The sequence below is a fragment of the Mchenga conophoros genome, linkage group LG17 (genome assembly GCF_057382185.1).
Source record: "Mchenga conophoros isolate Kocher_MC1m ecotype Shallow Benthic linkage group LG17, M_conophoros_male_GT1.1, whole genome shotgun sequence".
In the NCBI taxonomy this organism is placed as follows: Eukaryota; Metazoa; Chordata; class Actinopteri; order Cichliformes; family Cichlidae; genus Mchenga; species Mchenga conophoros.
In genome coordinates, this window is record NC_140542.1 from 19,572,862 (window position 1) to 19,597,823 (window position 24,962).

General features: G+C 40.3%; 1 protein-coding gene and 1 pseudogene across 2 annotated transcripts in view; both read right to left on the minus strand.

Moving 5' to 3' along the window:
- Window positions 1-242: 242 nt before the first annotated feature.
- The window catches only part of LOC146555393 (thyrotropin-releasing hormone-degrading ectoenzyme-like), a 271,026-nt gene continuing 246,306 nt past the window's right edge, over window positions 243-24,962 (minus strand). Inside the window, exons 17-20 of one of the 2 annotated variants that reach the window (XM_085253024.1) lie at window positions 16,662-16,829; window positions 13,808-13,948; window positions 13,631-13,712; window positions 243-5,268 (exon numbers count right to left, since the gene is read on the minus strand). In XM_085253024.1, the coding sequence (XP_085109150.1) occupies window positions 5,116-5,268; window positions 13,631-13,712; window positions 13,808-13,948; window positions 16,662-16,829 (544 nt within the window). In that variant the 3' untranslated portion in view covers window positions 243-5,115. Of the gene's footprint in view, window positions 5,269-5,312; window positions 7,691-13,630; window positions 13,713-13,807; window positions 13,949-16,661; window positions 16,830-24,962 lie in introns of those variants that run through there. The other variant, XM_085253025.1, reaches the window with a different exon arrangement.
- LOC146555394 (uncharacterized) lies at window positions 7,682-13,588 on the minus strand (annotated as a pseudogene).

Genomic DNA, 24,962 nt, shown 5'->3' on the forward strand with positions numbered 1-24,962 from the left:
CAGCCCAGTTATCTTCAGACCCACTGTGCACATAAACTCTTCCATCATGGGATCCTGTATCCTGTTTTTTGGTACTGAAATGCCAACACCATCTTCTGTAGCTATTAGGTCACTTTAGTTTTCAGAGGAACAGCTCAGCAGGACGTTACCCTCAGATTTGTGCGTTCAGACTAATAAACCTTCCTATTACTTGCCTTCTCGCTGGTTATGAGGTACTGAACGGAAACAGAATGAATCACACACAAGGATAACCATTTCTGTTTTAATATTGTCCAATCAGAAAACACAACCAAAGAAAAGTAAACAGGAAGTAGGATTAAAGGCTTGTATAGGACTTCCTGTTTCTTTCAGCTTTTGGTCCTAAGCCATAATCATCATCATCTTCATCATTACCACCACCATTAATATGATCTTCAGCATCAACATCTTTGTAGTCCACATTTTAATTTCAAAGTCATCACAGTTGGATAATTTACAGTGTTTATTATACACAGGGCAGATTTTTTGTGTGCTTTGTGTCTGTAAACTGAACTTCCCTGAATGGACAATGAAGGTTGAAAATGCACTGAATAATTAGTATAATAATTAGAATAATACTAATTAGCTTTTTCACATCATCAACATTTGTCATCACTGAGTCAACCATCATAATTAGTTCCACCATCATAATTATAATCATTTAATCATAACTGGTAATGTGTCTCTCATCACCAAAACTGTTTTCTTCATCTTCACACACGCACATCAACATACGTCACTGGACACACATTTTATAGAAGCAGGCAGGTCCATTAATTTGTATATGGCTCAGTTATTAACATCAAAGCTGGATCGAAGAGAAGAGGAACAACTTCAAAGTCTGCTCCACTGGACGAAAGTTCAATGCAACAAACATTAAAAGTCCTTTTTAAAAAAAAAAAAACTTCTTAAAAGTCACATTTCCAAAGGTTTCACAGGTGTTCTCTTCAGGCATTTTTGTGTCCAGCTCATGTTCCTAAGACTCTCGAGTCCACAGAATCATTTACATTAAAAAAGCAAAATCAGAAATCTACTCCCTTGAAAATCCATTGTGCTTTTAAATCCGTCATGCTGCAAGACTCTTAGCCACACAGTCCACAGCAGTGCAGAGCCCATTATACTGTACAATCCACATTGATCGGAAATCCTTTGATCTGTAGAATCTGTCACATTTCTGTCATGCAGCCAACACCTCCATTCTGCTTTATATTTTGTAGTGCAGCAGAATCTGTACAGGCTCCACAAAGCAGTCAGATCTACGACACTCGTGCACGACTGACCGTGTGTATGGTTAGTGCTGTTGTACACCGTCTGTTGTACTTTGTAATCCATCACACTGTCCCATATAGCATCAACTCTGCCAAACTGCATGCTCCTGAACATAGAACTTATCGTTGCAAACAAATATCTTGAAATGCCAGGTTCCTCAAGCTTTGCATTTCATCAGTAAATCACTTTGTGAACTTTATAGGATTACACTTGCCTGTCTTTAAATAAGTCCATTGATGATGACCTTTAATCTGTCACATCAACATGAGTACAACTGTGTTTAAAAAGCCACATCATCTGCATATAACGACACTAAACACATTTCTCTAAACAACATGCTCTCAGCTGTCTTGTTGGACATTTCATTTTACCATCTTTCATTTTGACTCTACTCACTGATTTGTCCATCAGGTTTACAAAAAACAGGTTTACTGATATCTAACCATTGACTGGCTCAAAAAAAAAAAATCTTGTATTTCTGACTGTAGGTTTTGTCCAGAAGTTGAGGCTGATGTGCTTTTGTCCAACAACTTTCTGGTTGTGTGCTTTGTAAAACCACAGAAATCTTTTTGAGTTGTTATTTGGTCACTGATTTAATTTCCAAGATTGCTGTCAGCCAGAAAAAGCTTTCTGAGATGCTCTGTCAGTTTCACAGTCCCCTGGCTCTTCTCAGTTTTCCACAAGGAATGATTCCAACATTCTCATCCATCTGTCATTCAATTAATCTCTCTGAGGAGTTTGTCAGACTTTAGGAGGTCACAAAATAAATAGCAGGTTTTCTGGCTGACAGATTTGAAGTGGGAAGCATTTGGGGAAACTATTACAATTATACCTGACCCCTTCTGGTAGCTTGCCAAGTGTGTGGATGCAGGTGTCTTTAATTTAAGAGGACATGTACCAAAAAAAAAATCTCTACCCTATGTGTTGGAGAAAAGAAAATAATGTCTTTTACTTGTTCCAAACAAGTAAACACACATAATCTTTTAAAGAATAAAAATTATATATGATGATAGCTTAGGGTTATAAATTAGTATTTTTAGAATTAGCCCCCTGAAAGTTAACTGGATCATGCTAATGTGAGTCTTTTTCCATTTAAGTCTATGAATGCCAAATTAGTTGTGCATTCAGAGATACTGTACTGCATACTTTGATAGTAATGAGTGATTATTCGGGTTACTGTTGTCTTACTATCAGATTCCTATGAAAGCAGTCTGTTCATTCTCCTCTGACCTCTGACATCAACAGTGTATTTTCTCAGAGAGAACTGCTGTTAACTGGATATTTTCTATTTTTCCTGACCAGGCTAATGAGAGCTGCATTCATTTTACATTTGAATTTGTTTTTCTTTTCCTGCTTTCTTTGCCTTTACAAATGAAAAACAAATGCATTTAAATACTTTTTCTTTTGGTTTTCTGTCAGGTAGCATATTTAATCTTATAGAGGGCACAGAAATACAGACTTACATATTGGCAAATGGAAAATACCTTTCATGGTAAATTCTGTTTTTGTAGTTGCTGTCAACAACTTTAAATAGAAAAACTAATTTATAGGAAATTGTAAATCTTGTCCTATTCAGCCTCTGTGCTTTTGCTTAAACCCAACAAACCCGTTATGTACCAAGGCTGTTTTGGGCCTTCTTTTAAAGTCTCCTTCAAAATGCTGTCCAGTTTTGCTTATAGAAAAGAAAACAGAAGTGTTTTCTCTGGTTTAGAGGAAATTTTGATTGAGCTTTTGTGCTGTGAGCTTTTTATATTCAGGGGACATTTCTGAAACGAGGCCCCAACAAACCCCTCCTGAAGCCACTGATATTTTCAAAAGCTGAGTTTTTGATCATGAAAAAAAAAAGCTGCCCTTTAATTTCAGGCCGAACGGTATGAATTCTGTGGACAGTTAATGAGTGTGAATCAGCGCTCTGAGTGTTATCAGAAGACACGAAGTCCATGTAGTGTTAATTACAGCTCTGTTCAATGATCGACATGCCCCTAACTGCCAGGGTGTCTGCCTTTTAACGTCAGCCGGTTTAATGTGCTGAACACAGGCCAGACTGATTAAACTGTTCTGGATCTTTGGTTAGCAAGGGCGTTGTGAGGATCAGAGCCTTGAAGTTCTGAAAACTGCGAGTTGCATCTTTAATCAGCCAATCAAAATGCAGACAATTACACCTATGATTTGTCAAAGTGAGAGTAAAATTTTCTTTGTTCTGGATATGTTGAAAGGTCTATTTTGAATCCGTTCTAGTCAATTCATTGCATTGTGTGATTGAAACCATACATCTAATGTCAGTTCATTCTGCATCTGGACGTAAAGTTTTCAGTGGGAAAAACATTTCGTCATTCATCCAACTGACTTCTACAGTCTCAGCCTGGAACACCACTAAGTCACTGGTTCAGGTATGTGGATGACACCTGGGTGAGATCAAGTCTCAGGACGTACCACAATTCACTGATCACATTAACTCAGTGGACCAACACATCAAGTTCACCAGGGAGGATATGAAAAGTGACAGGTTAGCCTTCTTAGACTGTGAGATTTCCATCAGTAATGGGGGACATTTAAAAGCTGATGTGTACCATAAACCTACCCATGTGGATCAGTATTTAAGGTTTGACTCTCATCATCCACTGGATTACAAACTGGGTGTCATTTAGGATGCTACAACACATAGCGATCACCATCCCACATATACAGCGGCCAGGGAAGCAGAAGAACATCATATCAAGAAGGTCCTGAGTAAAATACGGTTATCCCAGCTGGACAATTGTCAAAGCTGGGAAGGCACCTAAAGAAAGTTCCAGGCGATCAAGGAGAGAAGGACAACTGCAAAACCCGTAGTGATCCCTTATGTGTCAAGAGTATCGGAACAGTTGAGATAAATTTTTTCTAAACACTGAGTCGCTGTGGATTTTAAACCCCAAAACACACTGAGCTACCAAAAAATGGTCCACCCCAAGGATCGGGTCCCCCAACACAAACAGAGTAATATAGTGTACGCTATTAAGAGCCAGGAGGACTGAAATGATTTATACATCAGGGAAACCAAAAAACCTCTGGCGAAGTAGATGGCACAACACAGAAGAGCTAACTTGTCAGTCCCAGACTCCGCAGTCTATCTATGCCTACAGGCAAGTAAATACTCTTTCAGTGATGAGGATGTACACATCCTGGACAGGGAGGAGCGCTGGTTTGAGCGGCTGAGACTGAAGAAGCCACTTGGTTGAGCGACAAAATGTTTCTCCCACTGAAAATGCTATGTCCAAATGAACAGAATAAACTTTTTGACTTTTCGATACTGGTTGTGTTCCCATTTTTTGATCAAAAGAAAAGCTAGTATCAAACATCAGTGTCATATTAGATGTTTTAAAGGGAAAACTCACTAAACCATTTATATCTAAATGCGTTGTCAACCTCAGAAAGAAACACCCGTGACTGCTAATACCACAGTAAGTAGTCCTCCATGGGCTGTGTCTAATGACGTCTAGCTGAAATACAACTTTGTTTTTTCGTTGTTTATAAAGATCTTAGTCATTTCACTTTGTTGTATGCTGTTTTTAATCTGGGAGCTGGTTCTTGTCTCAGTGACTACCCTTAAAGCAGTCTAAACATAGCACAGAAACCAATTTAACCACATCAGCCACAAGTGGAAGAAAGCAATCCAGTAGAGCTAAAAAGATTGAAATCAAGGTTCTTTTAAAAAATCAAAACCAGTCTGCCCAGTATTCTTGATCTTTCAGTCCATCTTTTTTTCTGTCCGACTGCATCTGGTAGCTAGCAGGGCGTTAGCATAGCAGTCAGTTTGCAGTCACTTCACTTTAGCTGGCTGGCATGGTGTTAGCCGAAGGTGGTACTCGGAGGTTTGCGTAGCCACTGGTAGAACTGCCGCCGGTGTAGGCGGTGCCAGCGCACATTGCCCTCGACAATTTCCAGTGCTCGTGGCAACGCAGGCCCCGCCCCCACACCACTGGACAGGATGAACTCCTTTAACTAAAGGAAGAAAGAATCACAGGAGTAAATAAGGCAGCAGAGGAGAAGAAAGGAAAGAAAATAAATAATAATAATATTCATCCCCTGTAGATGCTAAAAAGGCTGTCACCCACCCCCCTCCGCAGTGCTGAAAGAAACAACTTCTGGACTTTTCAGGATGGAGATCCCTAACACGGTGGACATTGATAACTTTCAGGCATGAATTGAAACTTGTGCCATGTCCATTATAAAAATCCACCTCTGGGAGAGTATATATATGACATAAATAAGGGAAAGCTTCATAATTCCACTTTTAGAAGTGAGAAAAAGTAAGAATGTGTTCTGTACAATTAACAGATACATTGCCAGTAGAAGTTGGAAAAAAACCAACAATACATACACATTTCATTCTTTTAGTTTGAGGGTTTCGACCTGATTGTGAACCCAGCTGTAAGGATTTGCTCCCATTCAGCCATGAGAGCATTAGTGTGCTGCTACACTGATGCTGGGTGATAAATCTGGATCACAGTTGCTGTTCCAGCTCACCCTAGAGGTGTTGGATGAAACTAATGAGGTCAGGGCTTGCAGGATCTTCCGCAAACAGTTAACACAAAGTTAGATGGATACTAAAGCAAATAACTGAAAACTCCTGGATGATGTTTTCATGTCTCAAACAGATTCTTTTAGAGTTGCACTGTAAACCTGCAAAAGCTGGAACATTTTATTGTATTTTATATTGATGCACTTTAATGTCATGGTATATGTACAGTTTCACTACATTTAAATTAAATAGCTTGTTAGCTCAGCTGAAATAGTTTCACAGTGTCTTATTTAATTTTCTTCACTTATGCATCACGGAGGAAGGCATGTGTAAGGCAAATAAACAGTTTCAAATTACATACTGTAATCATGGACATTTAAATGCAGTTATTCTTCATTCCTCTTGGCTTGAATGGTACTTGTGGTGAGTGAGTACACATTCTTGATGGTCATTAGCAAGACAGCTTGTAATTCACTTCACAGATTTTGCTTTTTTTCCACTGAGTGGAGCACCACACTACACACAGATACCTGTGCTACCAATTACAGGTAGCTAGGAAACTACTCTGCTCACGGTGTCACATCTCACAGTGTCATTATAAAATAAAATTAAACAAAACCTCAGCAGCTGAACTGTAAACATAATGGATTCACATATATCATCAGTATTTCAGAGCCTGCAGAATACTTCCCAGACATGCCCACTTAGAATAAGGGTATACAATTATTTAATTGCTTTAATCATTGGGATTTACAGACTGACTGTGAGCATGAATGTCATGAAAATATTTGGATTTTAATGATTTCTTCAAACTGTTCTTTTTCTAATGTCGTGTGATTGTATAGCATACATCTTAAAAAACAACATTCACACGTTTTTTTATTTGCTCTGTTTTTTCACTGGGCAAATTTCCAGCTGCCCTGCTGGTAGCACACTCCACACACCACTTCAGGTCCCAGCACATCTTTTACAAGGGAGACACAATCAGCTGACGGAGCTCAGGTGTGTGTCAGCCTCCCCTGACACCACACCCTGAACCCACTGCTCCAGCCCTCCCCTGCAGTCAAAAATAGATTTATAAACCCCCCACTAATCTTTGGTTAGCTTTCCCATTACAAGCTGCACTTCGTCCAGATGCTTTTGGTAGCCATCAACAAGCTGCTCACATAATTCTGAATGGATATTTGACTATTTGTCTTTGTAGAATTGGTAAAGTTCATTTAAATTAGGGTTGAGGTCAAGGTTTTGGGAAGGCCATTCCAGAAGCTTAATTTTAGCCAACTTTCTCCATTCCAACAACAGTTTTTGTATGTTTGAGATCTTTGTCCTGCTGGAATAACAAACGTGTTCAAATTTCAGTCATCTAATTTGTAGGTAGTCGTCCTCCTTCATTATTTCATCCAGTTTGTGCAGAACAACAGCCCCAGTGCATGATGCTACCACCACCATGCTTGACAATCGGTACAGTGTTCTTAGGTTTCAAAGTCTCACCTTTACTCCTCTAAAAATATTTCAGTTCACTGTGGCCAGAGCTAAATCTTTGTCTCGTTTGACCATCAAACCTTTCTTCCGTAAGCACTTGACTTGTACACGTGGGAAGCTCGAAATTTCAGTGGAGGTTGAAGGTGTTGATTTTGGAGGCACAGCTTCTTTCTTGGTCAGCACCCTGTCAGTCCATGGTGTTGTCAAAGTGACACTGGTGTTCCAGCAGTTTCCATTCATGGGAGGCTTGAGCCTTCATGATTCCCAACATCAAAACCAATTTCCTCTCACGTGAGGGTGACAGTTTGGGTCACCCTCACATAATTTTCCTTTCTTAGATCTTCGCTGAGTTTCTTGGACTTTCCCATTTTTCTGAGTATTGGTCAATCCAGTGAGTGCTGTCAAAAAATCCTTTTTGTGCTGCAAAGAGAAACGACCAACTGTAGTCAGTCATGAGTCAGTCACTAAGGAAATGTTAACTGGCCTGTACATATTATTTATATTTGACTCATTAACACTTTTGACCCTGCATAGATTTGAGAAAATCTATAATAAATTCAAACATGTGGACCCAATTCCTGTTTAAGTTATTATGTATTCTGTACAATCACTCCACCCTGGAAAAATAATGCCTAAAAAACATTAAATGTCCAAAATCACAGCATTCGTGCCTATGATGATTGGACAACAACTGTGCATGCACCGTATGCAGCAATAATGGCTGCTGAGAGATAATGGTCCTACCTGAAAGGCCTCGAAGTCCACATTAGGGAGGGATGGTGATGTCTTAGGTCGCAAATTTATTAGTTAGGAGATCATGGTCTGCATCCAAGTTTGAAACTTTTTTTTTAACAATTTGTTTTGCTTGTTACAAGTGGAACTAAGGCAGCTGGACAAAGCAACAAAAAGGCACATGCATATACATTTGGCCATTTAGTAGCTGAAATACAAAAAGCTCTGAGGTTTTATATAAAGAAGACTTTGTTGTTTAAACACAGCTGAAGAAAAATGTTTGAATGTGAACATGTGATGTATTCAAGCTAAACTGTCTTTGAAAGGCATCAATTAATTGTTGAAAATTACTTTTTTTTCAACAATTTATAATTACACATAAAATTTCCAGCATGAAAGTGGAGATTTCAAAAGAAGACTTTGGTTTACAGGACTGTAAATTAACAGGTTTTCAACATTAAGGTGTTTTTTTCTTTTTGGTCAAAAAGAGAAACTTTGTTCAAAGAAGTGAATTAATTATTTTTTTTAAGTTGAGAGCCAAAAAGGAAACTTAATGTTGCTCAGAGTTTGACAGATTCAGTGAAGCGCGGGCAGAAATCCATCCCTTCGGCTCACTTTACTACAGTTCACATCGTTAACCGAGCACTCCTCTGCGCCCTCCTTCTACCTTTCGTCTCTGCTATGATTTCACTTTCTGTTATCTTTACACTTTCCCTCTCCTGTGTGACTCACCCTAAGACCCTTTTCAAACTAAAAAGAATCATCATTAATATAAACTCATGATGTTTTTGTTTAGAGGTTTCACTGACAGCCAAACCTAATGCGGTTACCATACCAACAGGAAAGTCGAAAGAATATTAATCACTAAAGTTTAAATAAACAGATTTATTCAGAAACACCTACGACCTTTTTTCTCTTCTTTAATTTTATATTTAATTATATCTGATTTCCATCTTTTCATCATATCAAACAACAAGCGTAGTAGCTATGAGATGATGCAACAGAGGAACGATTAACGTTGTTAATCAAGCTCTATTTTCTCTGAGTAATCAACAGTAAATTTGGAATATTGATCCAGCTGTGAGCCTCTCGAGAACACAATTACACACTGATTAATTTCAAGGTCCTGTTAATTTCCAAGCTCCCATACTGGCATGTAGAAAACATGCTAATCTTCCTTCTGGTAGGGTATAGCTTATTTATTCTTGCTTAGAATGGAAGAATTAATTTCCCTTCATTTATTTAGGCCAAATGAAAGAGTCCAGAGTCACAAAGTATTTAATGTGAAACAGTAAAGTAATCCAAACTTCCAAAGGAAGGAGAACATGACGAAGACAGCAGGGAGGAAAATGGATTGGAACACAGTGGGAAAAACACGGATGCCCCAAGAAAGGATGAAGGGAGGACTCAGGATATATGTACAGACAGAGTTAAATAGAAGAAGCTAAACAAATATGTAACACAGGTGAAAGAAAATCAGGAAGAAGAAGTTAAACTTCATAAAAGTCACAAAACAGTAACTCGGTCCCAACTGGTCAGTCTGTTTTATATCAGAACACACTGGCTCGGTCTCAGAAATTATCCAAAAGAGTAGTTGTCTTTGAATGGTTACAACATTTTGGCTCATCATCAAAATCTCTGTGTAGCATATGGGTGAGTTTTTCACCTTCATCAAATGAGGAGGGAAATTTATAAAAGGGAGATCTTTTGAAATTAAACAGGATGCGCTCACTGGTGTGTTACCATGCAGGATTCTCAGACAGACCACCTCCTCACTCATCACTTTTAAAGATGGCAACAACAACAACAACAAAAAAATACTCAACTCTTAAAACTTAAAGTTAGCAAAGTTAGTGAAGTTACCCTAACTTTGCTAACTTTAAAATGTGTGATGTCATAGTGGCTGCATTCACATTGTACACAGAGTCTATCACAGGAAAATTAAATTTACACAACAAGAAACTTTATGTCAGGGACCTGGATCTGAGCTATCGGGGGTCCCTGAGCTGTTATGGACTTGTGTTATATTATATGTGATACTGCGCTACTGTTCCGTGTCCACATTGGTATATAGGCAGGTATGTGTGTATGTGTGTGTATATGCAGCTGTTTCCTGTAGCACCTTTAGGCCTGGTGGGTGTGGCCCTGTTAGAAGGCGGGCCACCTCTGAAGACCTTTGCCAAACACCTGCGGCTGATCAGGGCTCGTCGGGGGAGCTAGTAGGAGAGTGCTGGAGCTTCCACCGATGCTGGATCATTGCGTGAGACTCCACGTTAGTCTTCCGGTCGAGTTTAGTTAGCGTGTGTGTGCCCGCGGTTGTATTGTGTCCTGACGGCTGCTTCTATTGTTTTCCCCAGGAAAGGTGTGGAGCGACGGACAGCAGCCAGCACGGGGAGTGCTGAGACACGGGAGCAGAGGGCACTAAGACACGGACTTTTCACGGAGGATGCAACGTGGGAGTCAGGGGAGAGCACGGGGATTTATTGTTGTTTTTTCCATTCACTGTGAATAAACGCACTGCTGATATTCAGAGCTCCGCGCCTGGGTCCTCCTTCCTCACTTTCCCATGGTTCACCATCGTCAACTATGACACTTTAATGAACATCTTGATGTCTTTAAATCTGATTTTGTGCCAGTTTGACACTTGATGGCTTTGGGATTTGATGATTTTCAGGTGAAACTAAAATTGGGAGGAATATACTCTTGGCCAGGAAATATGTTTTTTTTTAAATAGCAGCTTCACACCGTTCTAAACCCCAGATGTCACTTTCTATCGGATGCCATCTTTAGTCTACTGATCAAAGAAAAAACAACACCACTTGTTTCTATGTCTGTGAAGGTTCTCAGTCATCCAGGTCGTCGCAGTCTAAGGAGCTTTGAAAGAAAAGCGTCTGCACTTCTTTAAGTTGCTTGAAGACGTTTCACCTCTCATCTGAGAAGCTTCTTCAGTTCTAAGGGTCAATGGTGGAGAGTCCCAGATTTAAACCTAGTGGGAGTTTCCCCCCAAAGAGGGAGAAAGGACCCCCTGATGATCCTCTACCTAATCACATGAGCCAAGGTGTGAAAACGGGTGTGGGTCACAATCAGCCAGGGTTTCGGGTGAGCTCATTGTGAAACCTGGCCCCACCCTATCATTTGATTTACTGAGTTCAGATGGCCCAGGATGTGAGTGGGCGTTAAGGCATCTGGGAAGGGATCTCAAAACTGGATTATAGATGGCAGACAGTTGGTGTCGTAAACCACCGCCTCTGTTCAAAGATGGTCGCTCACAGTGGACATAGATGGCTTCTTTCACTCCTCTTTCAAACCATCTGTCCTCTCTGTCCAAAATGTGAACATTGGCATCCTCGAAAGAGAGTCCTTTATCCTTAAGATGCAGATGGACTGCTGAGTCTTGTCCTGTGGAGGTGGCTCTTCTATGTTGTGCCATGCGCTTGTGAAGTGGCTGTTTGGTCTCTCCAATGTAGAGGTCTGGACATTCCTCGCTGCACTGTACAGCATACACCACATTGTTAAGTTTGTGTTTAGGAGTTTTGTCTTTCGGGTGAACCAGTTTTTGTCTGAGTGTGTTGCTGGGTCTGAAGTACACTGGGATGTCATGCTTGGAGAAAACCCTCCTGAGTTTCTCTGATACACTGGCTACATAGGGGATGACAATGTTGTGTCTTTCCTATCATCCCTCACTGGTGTCTGATCTTCTTTTCTGTGCCTCTTTGCTGACTTTATAAAAGCCCATTTAGGATAGCTGCACGTTTTGAGTGCTTCCTTTACATGTGTGTGTTCCTTCTTTTTTACTGCAGGCTTAGAGGGAACATGTTCTGCCCGGTGGTGTAGGGTCCTAATTACTCCAAGTTTGTGTTCCAGAGGGTGATGGGAGGTACTGGTCCGTATGTGTGGGCTTCTGGTAAACTTCAATCTTGAGGTTGCCATTCTCTTCAGTGTGCACAGCGCAGAGTAGGAAGGGCAAACAGTCGTCCTTTGTGTCTTCCCTGGTGAACTTGATGTTTTTATCCACAGCGTTAATGTGAGTAGTGAAGGATTCCACTTCTTGTGTCTTGATTTTGACCCAGGTGTCGTCTATATATCTGTACCAGTGGCTGGGTACTCTCCCTTTAAAAGAGCCAAGAGCCTTTCTTTCCACTTCCTCCATGTAAAGGTTGGCTACAATAGGTGACACGGGGGAGCCCATGGCACAGCCATGTTTTTGTCTGTAGAAACCCTCGTTGTATTTGAAATATGTAGTGGTGAGTAGGGCTGCTCGATTATGGCAAAAATGATAATCACGATTATTTTCACTGAAATTGAGATCTCGATTATTTGACGATATTTATTTAACCCTTTAAGACCTACTATAGAACCAAGTCCGCCAGAGCTTATATTATTTTTTTACATGTTGTAGTGCCATTTATGGGAGCATTTCAAGTTGCTATACAACTGTTATAGCCCATATTTTAATAATATGTATGCATTAAGTCCATAGTAAGTACATTAATTGCAAAAAAGTGCAATAAACTACAAAAAAAATTTGAAAATCGTTTTTGTTTGTTTTTTTACATATATTTCTACTTGGAGAAATTTAAGAGGTTTATCCCTCAAAACTTTAAATACAAAAAAGTTGCAAAAAATAGTTTACAACAACAGGAAACTTATTTTGAGTGTCTTCATAGTTTTATTTTGGAGATACACCAATTTTTATATACTGCAGGAAAAACAAAAAAAAAAACAATCCTATGATGCAAATTTGCAAAGAAAACAGCACGTGAATCAAAATAAACTATTGCCAGCAGTGCAATTCGAGTTCTAAGCATCCCAGAAACTATTCAGAAAAGTCAAACATGACCAGTATAGGCTTTTAAGGCCTACAAGTAAAAAACTACATTTCCGCGAAAATGACATCACTTCTGGTTTCGGGCAGGAAATGGCGGACATGCGATAGTTCGCGCTGACGTCTGTTTCACTGTGGGAAGTGTTACGAACAGCTGATTGGATCGGCAAAGCGTGTTTCTGGAATATTATGTTTTTGTTCCTGCAAGCGCTTTTTATGCAATTTTTGCAAAGCTTTATGTGGAAGGAAACCGTGACCGAGGACAAGCTGATGGCATCAGATGTAAGTACAACTCCTCCGGTTTCATATGGAAAACAAATTATTGCGCTAGCTTACACTGTTCAGGTTCTACAGGGATTTAAAAATAGTTACACAAAACGGAGCGTGCTGCTCTGACCGGCTTTAAAGGGTTAACAATGACTTTAAAAAATAATATAAAATAGTGTGCAACACCACTGAAGTTTTTTTTTTTACCTCTCCTTTCAACCAACGGCAGTCACTCTCCTCTCCAAATAACTTCTGCTTAGCTTTCCAAGCGTCCCTCGGGTCCTCTTAATCAGCGGTCTCCAACCTTTTTTGCGCCACGGACCGGTTTATGCCCGACAATATTTTCACGGACCGGCCTTTAAGGTGTCGCGGATAAATGAGGGAGGGGCTAATAATCGGCTCAGTCATTTTTAATGATCGTTGAAAGCCCAGATCGTAATCGTGATTAAAATTTGATTAATTGAGCAGCCCTAGTGGTGAGGCAGAGGTCTAACAGTGTGCAAATCTGATCTTAGACCACCACTTGTTTCACTCACCTCATTCAGTTCTCGCTCAGTGTTGAGGAACTCTGTGACTCCACTGATGAGTTTTGAATTCATGAACAAAGCTTCACCGTATCTGAACAGAAATGAAGACAGAGACGGCATTTCAGGTGCTACATGTAAAGAACTTGAAGACGCTTGCGTGCTTTTCTGATCGTTCACGTCTCTTACCGCGCGTTCAGGATGTCCCACTTCTCTCTGAAGTACCTCCAGGCCAGGTTCCGACCCTGAGGGTTTCGACCCACGTGGATGATGACATCAATCACATCCTGCTCTGGGACCAGGTCCGAAGTCAGAGACAGGTTCAACAGCCTTGGAGACACAAAGAAAAGGATGGAAATGTTGGAATGTGGCTGTACCAAGTCTACCTGGAGAGCTGATAGGTTCCATATATGCTAACACATTAACATGCTCAACAAATATTGGCACGATCACAATATTAATAAAGACTGAAATTCGCTCCAAATACTGACTTTGAATTTAACTATAAAACCCTTAAAGACGACGCTCACACTCTTCCACAGTGTTGTCCCATCTGCCTTCCCTGATGCATGAAATATGACAGCAGCTTTCAAGAAGTAAAGAGTTAAGAAAAAAACAATGTGGTATGTAAATATGGATCTTTTAAAGTTGAAAGTCGCTCAATAAACTTTGTTACCTCCTGTTAAAGTTTTGTCATACATGGATTAATAACCTCACATAGAAAGTTCTGTGCACCTCTGGCAACTGGAACTTGTAAAGTGTATTTTGTGTTCAGATATTAAGAGTTGTTTAGCCTCTGTTTCTGGATTTGGTGTGAGAGTCGCAGTGTGTGAAGTCTAACGCGTGTGTCACTCGCCAGGAGCGTGAGGGTCAACAGCTCATGTAATCTGGCTAGAAAAGGTCAAGCTGTCATTTTGTAGTTTTTTTGTCCTGTGAGCTGCCGGAGGATGTTTCTGCCAAATCAAGAAAGAGTCCTCTGAAACACTCACGTGAGCTACTCCCAGCTTAAAGGGGATTGGAGGGAATTTAAAGGGGATTTACAGAAACATGTTGATCACACACAGAGCAATCTTTTGGATGTGTAAACGTATCAAATTGAGAGTTTTTCTTTTTCTTTGAGATGTGAAACTGAGCAGGCTAAAGAGTTTCATAAATTTATGTTTAATCATCCAACGTCGTGTTCAAAGTTTACCTTCATCTTTCTTTATTTTCTGTTGCTTCACTGCCTCTGTGTGTGTGTGTGTGTGTGTGTGTGTGTGTGTTGCTTGGCTCATTGTTTGTAACTGCCATCTTTTCATTAAACCACCAAATCAATTTTCTCTCTCTTTTCCCACAACCCCTCTGCTGAAACCATTTCCTGTGTGACCAATCAGCTTCTTTCTGAGCTGTGGTTTTTGATTTGTGTGTGTGTGTGTGTGTGTGTGTGTGTGTGTGTGTGTGTGTGTGTGTGTGTTGCAATCTGAACATACAGTACCACCTCTCTGATTGCAGAACAGTTTACTGTGGGTAGAAAATCAATACCTGAGACACACACACACACACACACACACACACATTCACAGACACACACCTACACACACTGATCGGTCTTACCACGAGTGTGTGTGTAATTCATCCTTGCAATTTTTCTCAATGAGCGATAGTGGCAGTTGCCCCTGATAAAATACAGTGTTGTGTATAGACAGTCACACAAAAACACACGTGTACAGACACACACACACACACACACACACAAACCTAGCTGGATTTCAGCACATGTAACGCCCCCCAGGCATCTTTTCACTGCACACACCTTTCTGTCAATTTGCAATTTTTTCCTGTCAGTGTGCCGCCAATTAACAGAGCTCACCTGACAGGTAGGATTTAGTCACCTTTTTATTTTTTATTGTTCACTGGTTTGTTTGTCATATTCTAATACAGCCCAGTACAGACACAACTCTGCAGTATCGGAGCCATTTTCCAAATATGAACAAAGTCATTTTTTCCATGCTGTCCCCCAAATTTGGGCTTTTACCTTCATTTCTTGGTCTGATAATGTTTTTTTAGACCCAGTCTAAGTTGGTCTTAACCAAACTGTTCCCGGCAGCACGTTCTGTTTATTTTCAGTACATTTTTTTAAAAATTAAAGTTCTATTTATTTATTCCATCCTGCCCGTCGGCCACGTGTCTGTTTTTGGTCCCTCTTACACAGACATCTATTACAGCTCAAAATAAATGTGAATGTTGTTACATATCTGCCGGAGGGTCTTAACAATTTAATATTATATGACATTTGCAGAACATGTACGCAAGATGCAATTAAAGACAAACAGCAGGAGGTAGATAATCCAGATGTGAATTAAGATCACAGCAGGAAACTGATTAAAAATAGCAGCAATGCAGAATTATTTAATATTCAGACTACACGATGTGACTGTGATACTGGCACAGCCTGACAGGCACACAAATGCCAGTGGATGTTAACAGGTTAACTTAATCTCACTTCAGGATGCTATCCCACCACTGTCATTCATATATGTGATGCTCAGACACACTTGGCCTGTCTCTATGTTCCCCTCCAGCACAGGGTCATTGTTCCTGGCTCAAGTTTCAGTTTCAGTCACAAAATCCTGATTTCATACGGGAAGATTTGTTACTGCTGTTGCTTTCCTGAAAACATAAAAAATAGTGAAGCAGAATTCAGACTCATGGGTCAGTCTATCACTGTGACCATCTCGAAAGACACAAACAAATGGTTATACTGTATAGAATCCATGCGGGCCCGATGTGGGAGACCTAAATCCTTTGAGAGTTGTGTCAGGAAGGGCATCTGGTGTAAAAGTCTGCCAAATCAACTATGCGATGATCCCTTGTATTAGGGCTGCGTGGGTCTGACCACACTTGCCCTCACATGGGCCCCAAGAGGGCATATTTGTTGGGTAGATCAATGATATTGATTCATATGACTTTATGAATTGCAATTTAACCTCATAAACACTCAATGAGATAGTTGTGTTTTTTAAAACAATAGCTGCAATGACAGAGACAGCCGAGCCATGTCTACCTGTTGAGGAGGAAAGTGTTGTCTGAGCAGGTCAGAGCCTCCAGCAGGATCTTCTTCTCTGAAACGGCGTTGGAAGAGTGAAACTTCATCCAGATGAACTCCCACACATCCTCGTCCATCAGGCTGACTCCGGTGCAGTAAACTATGTCTCGGATGTTAGGAGGAATCCTACAGGGCAGGGACACAATATCACACCATCACACTGACTGAAGCCACTCTGCCCCGGTGCAACAAATTACCGGTATAGCAAAAGTCTGGTATCATTTTAGGAATGTGAGTATTTGATGTGACTTATTTGCAGTACCACCTTCCTGCAGGGACAGGAAGGTAATAAAACTAAAAGCCCCGATAAGGCATGTCTGCGGGATTAACTGGGACGCTCTCTGGGTGCTAAGTGAGAAATTCTGATTCCATTAAGAAGCTCCATTAAAAACATTCCTCCTGCTGCTGCTATGGTCATAAAATGCAGAGAAAGAGCCACACTCAGACACTTTTGAACAACTGAGACTTTAGAAAGTTTCAGGAAGTCTAATTGGCACGCATACCTCTAAATTTATTGTGTTGGAATATATTTTCAGTTTGAATAGCATACGTGCTGACTGCAGACAGCTTCTTTCTCAGCTGCATTCACAATTGCCAAGCCAAGCTTTAATCAGAGTAAACACAGCAAATGTTCTAGTCAGTGTCCAAGTTCCAACTTTGAGATACACGGCTAAGTAAACAGCCGAGACAGAAATGGCGATGCATAAATTCTGAGTAGAGGTTTAGGAGAATTCTAACTGAGATGCTAAAAAACACATTAGCCAGTCACCCTGCTGCTCTGATGAATGCTCAGAGCAAAGCTTCACAAGACTTTCGGTGTTGTGGTCGCAGGTAGCTGCTGCCTTGCTTTATTTGTAGCACGAACTACCGTGGCATTTGTTCTGGTGCTTCAGTGGATTCAGATAGTCTGACTGTGTTGGCAGGGTGGATGAGCCGTACTGCTGTGGAACTTTGTTCATGTTTAAGCTGCAGCGATAAAAGCTTTTTGATCCCTGCATTTCTTTGCAGTCACCAAACTCGTCATTTTGAACAGTTTTGAATTGATTGCGTGTTTTTTATGTAATTCAAGTTGAGGCTGTTAGAGTTGCAGTTAAGAACTTTTAGATTCAGTTCCATTGCAAAACAATAAGTCCATAAGTGACTCTTTGTTGATGACCCTAATGTTCTCTCTTATTTATAAATTTGATGAGATGGAAGTCATTAAAATGGTATTCTGGACTGATCAGAACTAAAGTAAAGGAGGCTTGTTTCTTGTGTTTCCCATCCATAGTTACTTGTTATGACCGCATTGTCGCAGCTGCAACTGACTAAAACAGAAGCTACTGCCCCGTAATAGTCTTTTAGTCATAATTACCAGAAGTTGATGAAAGTTGGTGGTGTAGTATAAGTGCTGGCAAGCAAGACCAAGCAACACTACTAAAAACATGTTCAACATGGGAAGAAATATGAGCAACCAGAAAAAGTGAAAAGAAGCCAGTCACTTAAATCCTAAAAGTTCTCTCACAGGAAAAAAAGAGAGTGTTCAGCTATATTAATCATGGAAGGACTCATAAACAGTCACAGTCGTTGGGATGGCCAATATTTGCATTTTCACCAACTCTAAATACTCATTAACCCTGTTATTGGTTTACAACCTGTACAATCGACCAGCTGCTCTTGTCGTTTGAACTGAATATTGATCTTCCAGGGTGCCAGATATGAGTGATTTACTTAATGAATAGACAGGTACAAAAATAAGACCTGTCTAAGCAGAGATTCCTAGATTTCTCTCTCCCTCTCCAGCTCCTCTAACACTTACTTCTTCGGGGAGTCTGAGGCATTCCTAAGCCAGCTGAGAGATTCAATTTCACCAGCATGTTCTGGGTGTGCCCTCGGGTCTAATCTCCGTTGGAAATGCTGAAACATCTCACCTGTAAGCACCCTGGTCAAATCCTTGAATCATCTGAAATGGCTGTTTTTGATGTGGAGGAATAATGCTCTGTTCTGTCCACATCTCTAAGGGAGAGGTCAGACAGCCTACAGAGGAACCTCATTTCCTCTGTTGGTGATTACCACCAGCTGTAGATGAACCCATAATATGGTGATGTTTGCTTTGTTCAGACAAATACAATTATTTCAACACTAACAAGGTAGAATAATAACCTAAGCCTCTATCTGAATACATAGAAAACTCTGCCCCTGTATCCTCCTGGAGGAGGTTGGAGTGAGTGGCCGGGCACGGGAAGGTCTGGTCATCTCTGATTAGACTGCTGCCCTCATGACCCTTACTGGATCAGCAGTAAAAAAAACACAAATTAACACCCATTAACCTCTCAACAATCAACAAGTTGGTACTGACCGTGTTAGGAGGTTAATATCCAACATCACAATATAATAGACTCGTTTTATGTGATAAACAGCTGATGGAGTTGATTCGTCATTAGCAAAGAGGTGAACAAGATATAATAACACAATGTCTGACATTTTTTCTCTATTTATTGCTGCCAGTGTTTTATTGTCACAAATGCGTGTTTTGTTATTATATATTTTAGTCCATTTATTTCCATTTACAACATAACACATGTTGTAGTTGCAGTCTTGATACATGTTGCTTCTAGCTGATTACTTTTTGTAACTTCTCTGTGACACCAGAGAAAATAAACGCACACAAAGTTTATTAAAATAAAATGAGCTGGGTTTGTGTCAGTCATATGTCTGTAAAGTTGTTTTTTTTTGTAAAGTCTTTGAACACAAACTGAATGATGTTTCTTATTTTGAACCTGCTGTGAAAGCACCCCACGACTTGTGTCAACATTTATTATTGTGCTGTGTATCACCATTTGCAGGCAGAGCAATAAAAGAGGAATCTGTGAGGTGACCTGGCACACTGAATGCTGGTTACACAAACTGTCTCTCAGTTATCTGACTGCTGGAGGAAAAAAGCAACACCTGGTGGTACAGGCTGATTGATAAGAGCGAGATCTGGAGCCCCTTCGAGCAAGACCTTTGATACACCATGAATCTCATTTCATCCATGAAGGGAAAAAAGTCTACACAAATGTTCTGAACTGTCAAAACAACATAAAAAACTTCATGTGTACCTGACAAAGTCCACATCCGTGTAAGTGTCTATAAAAGATGGATGCAGCTTCATATTTAAGTGACTGAGTATGAGGCAGTAGGGCGTGCTCCTCTGGTTGTGAAAAATACATCTGTAATATAAGTTTCTATGAGACTGTAAAATCTGTGGCATCAGTAAACACTTTCCTGAGTTTGTGGTCTCATTCTGATGTTTAATGTCTTATTTAATTCAACATGATGTTCAAGTTGCTTTATTTAAAGGAAAACAGAGAACCTTATTTGTTGAAAATCTGGTATCATATGTCTCCGCACCACACTGAATGTACCTCCTGTCTACTAAGAGCAGAAAGCTGAGGCTACAATTCACAGTCTCAACAAAAGATTAGAAAAATGTTGCCGGGTCGGATTTCGTCTCAAATTTTGCTGCATTTTGATTGTATCAACAACACGAGTGCATGAATCCATCCTACCTTGTATCAACGGTGCTGGAGTAAAGGTTATGGGGATATTTTCTTGGTGCTCTCTGGGCCCCATAGTAGCAAAAGAGCATCATTTAAACCTCACAGCCTACTGTACCTGAGTGTTTTTGCTGACCTTTATGAGCACAGTTATAACCATCAAATCATCTCAAACTGGTTTCTTGAACATGCCAACAAGTTCACTGTCCTGAAATGACCTCCACAGTCACCATTCCAACAGAAAACTTTTGGGATGTGGTGGAACAAGATGGAAGTGTAGCATGATGGTTTCATGTCAATATGGACCAAAAGTATGAGGTATGTTTCCAGCACCTTGTTAAATCTGTGCCATCAAGAATAAACTCTAAACCTCTTTAAAGCAAGGACAACCCCTGAAGCTCTTGTCTAAACTGAGCAGCTTCTGTCATATTTCAGGTGTGCTTATCTACTGAGTGTGAATCAGAAGTTGGTGATGGTGGTCTGTCTATGTAGCTACACAGAAACCGTTCTAATGGTTGTTGAACCACATTTACATATATACTGAATTGTCAAAACTCTTCATTAAAGGTTGAGAGGAAGTCATCAATGTTATCTTTGTAGGACAAACAGTTACGGCAGCTCAAAGCAAAAGGAGGTAAAACCTGGTATTAGCAAGGTGTTCCTAATAAAGTGTCTGTTGAGTATATACAGTGTATATTTTTTAGAGATGACCTCTCTATTTGGCAAGTTCTCACTATTTTGAGGAGCTGGGCCCAGTGGAGCCTTTGTGGGGGATGATAACCTGACCGTGTTCTGTTCTGCCTCTGTGGAGACCTCAAGGACAACCTGACTGCTTGTTGTCTAGTTCAGAATAACTTCACTGTGTTCCTCTGTATAGAGTAGCTGTAGGAAAGTGCACAAAGGTAAATCTCTGTGAAAGAATAAACTTCAGAATGTGGAAGGTCATACCCGATGTAACACCTGTGCTCGTCTCTGTTCTCCTTGAAGCACTTCCCTAATAATTTATTTATCTATTTAAAACTTTAGATCTATGCCTACTGAAAGATTATTTCTGCATGAGGAGAACCTGGTCTCACAAGATTTCAATAAGACTAGTCCGAAGGTCAAATTCAGATGAGAAAGTCTAAGACCGTTCTGTAGCAGGTTTGGGGGGGGGTCATGTTTATTTACTGTATGTCAGATCAGATTTGCCCATTACTGTGCTGAACTGAAAATATAACTTTGATGAACATTTGAAAGAAACCTTGAATATATTCATCTAAGTTCCAGTTAGGTTTCACAGGACTGCCTACACTAGTCTCTAACATTAAAGAATACCCATTATTCTTTTCTTTATTTCTCATCATGCATTCTTCTCTTAAAATGCCAAATTAAAACTCTGACAACTGCCTGGAATGAAAAAGACAATGTTGAGTGAAACTTGAGTGTAAGTTTTATTTCCAGGGGAGCAATTACACCGACACACCTCTGAAGAGACAAAAACAAATCACAAACTCATTAGGTGAAGTCAGAACACCTGCCTGATCACTTCACTTCACACAGAGAAAGACAATTACACTGCGACTGGAAAGAATCCCCCAGAGAAGAACTGCTTAGAGGCTGAAGATTCCACTGGTTTGAGCACTAATATTATATCACAACTTTAAGTGACGGTAAAATATTAGCGTGACATGAAGATATCAGTCTTTTGGTCTGCATGATTTATTGACTTATTTACCAGGGACGAGTCTTTCATGTTGCTGTGGAGGACTTTTAGCCCACTCTTCTTTGTTTTACTGTTTTAATTCACCCACAATGTCCAAATCTATTAATGTCCCTTACATGGTTTACTTGAAGTAACTCACAACACCAAATGAAAATGTTACTTCATATTTTGTGTGAATGGCGATTCCTTCTTTTGTGAAAGAGTATACATAGTCCTAGAGTGTGAGTGCTAAGTGGTTCTAATTAATCTACAGCCTGACGACCACATCCTACATAAGGAGCCAAGATGGCTGCCACCTGCAGAGGATCATTCACTTCCTCATCTCCCAGCCTGTCACTCCAGTGTTTGTTGTAACCTGTGAAGTTTGATCTGAAGGAGTGAACAGCTGTGACCTGCTTATGTTGGAGATGTGTTTAGTAGATTATCTCAGGCTGTATCTGCACACAACTTTGTTTGCTAGTTAGTTATTTTGTCCTTAGCTCACCTCGACACTAATTCACACTTCTGTGTTTGCAAATCTGCTGAATAATAAATACAACATCTATTTTTAATTGAAAAGTTGTTTTTGTGGCAGGTTGAGACTAGGATGCCATTTCATGTTGCGTCTCAGCGTCCTAGATGGGACCTAGGAAAATGTATTGGATGCCATCATCACTTTTAAAGTAAGTTTAAAAAAAAACAAGCTTAATATAATAACAGATACTCACGAGAAAAATGCATGTCAGCTAAAAGCACAGAGAAAATTATCTGGCAGGTGTTTGGATTTTTCCCCATAATGCAGATGAGCTATATGTAGTTTCAAAGAGTCGTGAATAAGTGAAGAATTTTAGACACAACTGCAGTGATCTCATGCACGCCAACCTGGGTGCTGCACCACGAATTAAGTTCAACATATCTGGGTATCTTTCTGGTGTCTAAATCCACTCACCCTAACATTGGCAATCAGGATACGTGGTCACATGAAACCCCCTAAGATAATCTGAGGGTTTCTCTATCTGATTACAGTACGAAGACGTGAGCAAGGTACCGTCCCTACACACTGCTCCCCAGTGCGCCTGCTTAGTGGCTGCCCACTGCTTCACTGAGTGAATGGGTCAAATACAGAGAGAGTAATTTACCCATGTGGATCAATAAAGTATACATTATTAATATTATTTACGTGAAAAAGGTTTTAGATTTATCTGCTCATCCACAGCCTCGGTGCTGAAGAATAAACATCAAACAGAATTCAAATGCAGCCTTGGACTAGGCTACGTGTGAAATGTAGTAAAATGTGATATAAAATAAAACAAGTGCCCTGATAGGGATCAAATACTGTTACTAATAAATTTTAAAAAAATGTCTGCAGCCAGTGGGGAAAAAATGAATACAGTTTTGTCTTACTTTCTGAACGTTACCGATGCTCATCGAGGAAGAACAAAGACTCTAAACAGAAATGACAAACTTTCGACACTACTAAGCATACACAGAAGGATTCGGGATTACTGAGGCTATTTTCTGGAGATTTGATAGGTTAAAGGTGGTGACACCTGCTTGGTCTGCAGCATAAGCCAACATGTTGAAGTGAACCATCTTCACGGTACAGAAAATTCTGGGTTAACCCTGAAGATACTTGGATAAGAGGAAACCCTGCTTGTCAGTGCAGACTGCTGCAGTTTGACTCTTGTTCACAAGGATCAGCCAATCACAAAGAAGCATCCTTGAAAGGTAGACATGTTACAGAACAAGCTCTAAGGGGCTGCACCAAGGTCAGGTATAAAATAAAGCTCATTTTGATCTGAAAATCATGCAAAGCTACTCTAACAGCATCCGAGGATACAAATAAGGAGTGTGACCAGTCACCTTCAGAGATTATGACACACTTTACCCACCATGTCTGAGACCTCACAGGGTTAAACACCAACACACACACAGACCTCGTGTTCCAGCTGGTTACTGGCCTGAATCATCTAAAGTAAAGCCAAAAAGGTGAACATTTCTTTCACACTATAAAGTATCTGTGCGTGTGTGTGTGTGTGTGTGTGTGTGTGTGTGTAGATGTGCGTGTACCTGACCTAAATTGTCAGCAAACCAAACTTTCATCTCAATACAGTGAGCTCAACTGGCAGCAAAATAATATTGTGGACTATAACACTGTGTGCGTGTATTCAGTGTGAGCACAGAGTGAGTGATGCAGGGACAATTACATCATTCAGCGACCTGGGAAATCATTTTAGAGATGCTCCACTTAAGAGCAAGCTCCAGCACACACACACACACACACACACACACACACACACACACACACACACACACACACACAGGTTGGCTAACTTCCACCCACATTACTGCTGACTGTAGCATTAAAGTCCTTCTCAGGCGACAGCTGCCAAACACTGCGCACTCGAGTGTATTTATGACATCGAGTGTGTTTACCCAGATAACACTACCAGGTTATTAATCATGTAAAACATTAAGTAATACTCTGTGCTGTCCTCCTGCTACTACATCTATTTTGCCACCTGCACAATGAAAATAACTTCCTAATGTTGCATTTTCTCCATATAATCAACCACCCAGATGGCTTAGCTCCCATTAACGAGCTCCGTTTGTATGTGGATGTGTTTTAACAGTTTGCACAGGATGTTTTATGTCCTAAAGCTCCATCTTTCTTCTGAAATATTTTTCCGCTGGATCAAACGCCTACTCTGATGGTAAACATGGCTCTTCACCATCTGCTCTGTCTGTCTGCCCATGTGTCTGTATGTCTGACGTTCCAGTCTAAATATCATATAGAAATTAGAAAACTACCCTGTCAGTCTGATAAAACATTTTAAAGTACCCAATAAAGACACATGACCTCAGTCTGTGGTGCTGCCATTGTTGACCTGCAGAGAGATGACCATCAGAAGTTCCATGGGTAGAATATTCTTTAATCAGACTGAAGCTCTCATTACAGCTAGCTTATTATCGCTTATGATTATTCTTTTTCCACTATAGTCATGAAGGATAAAAACAATGCAGCAGAGTGACATTTTGAACAAATGTAATTACATC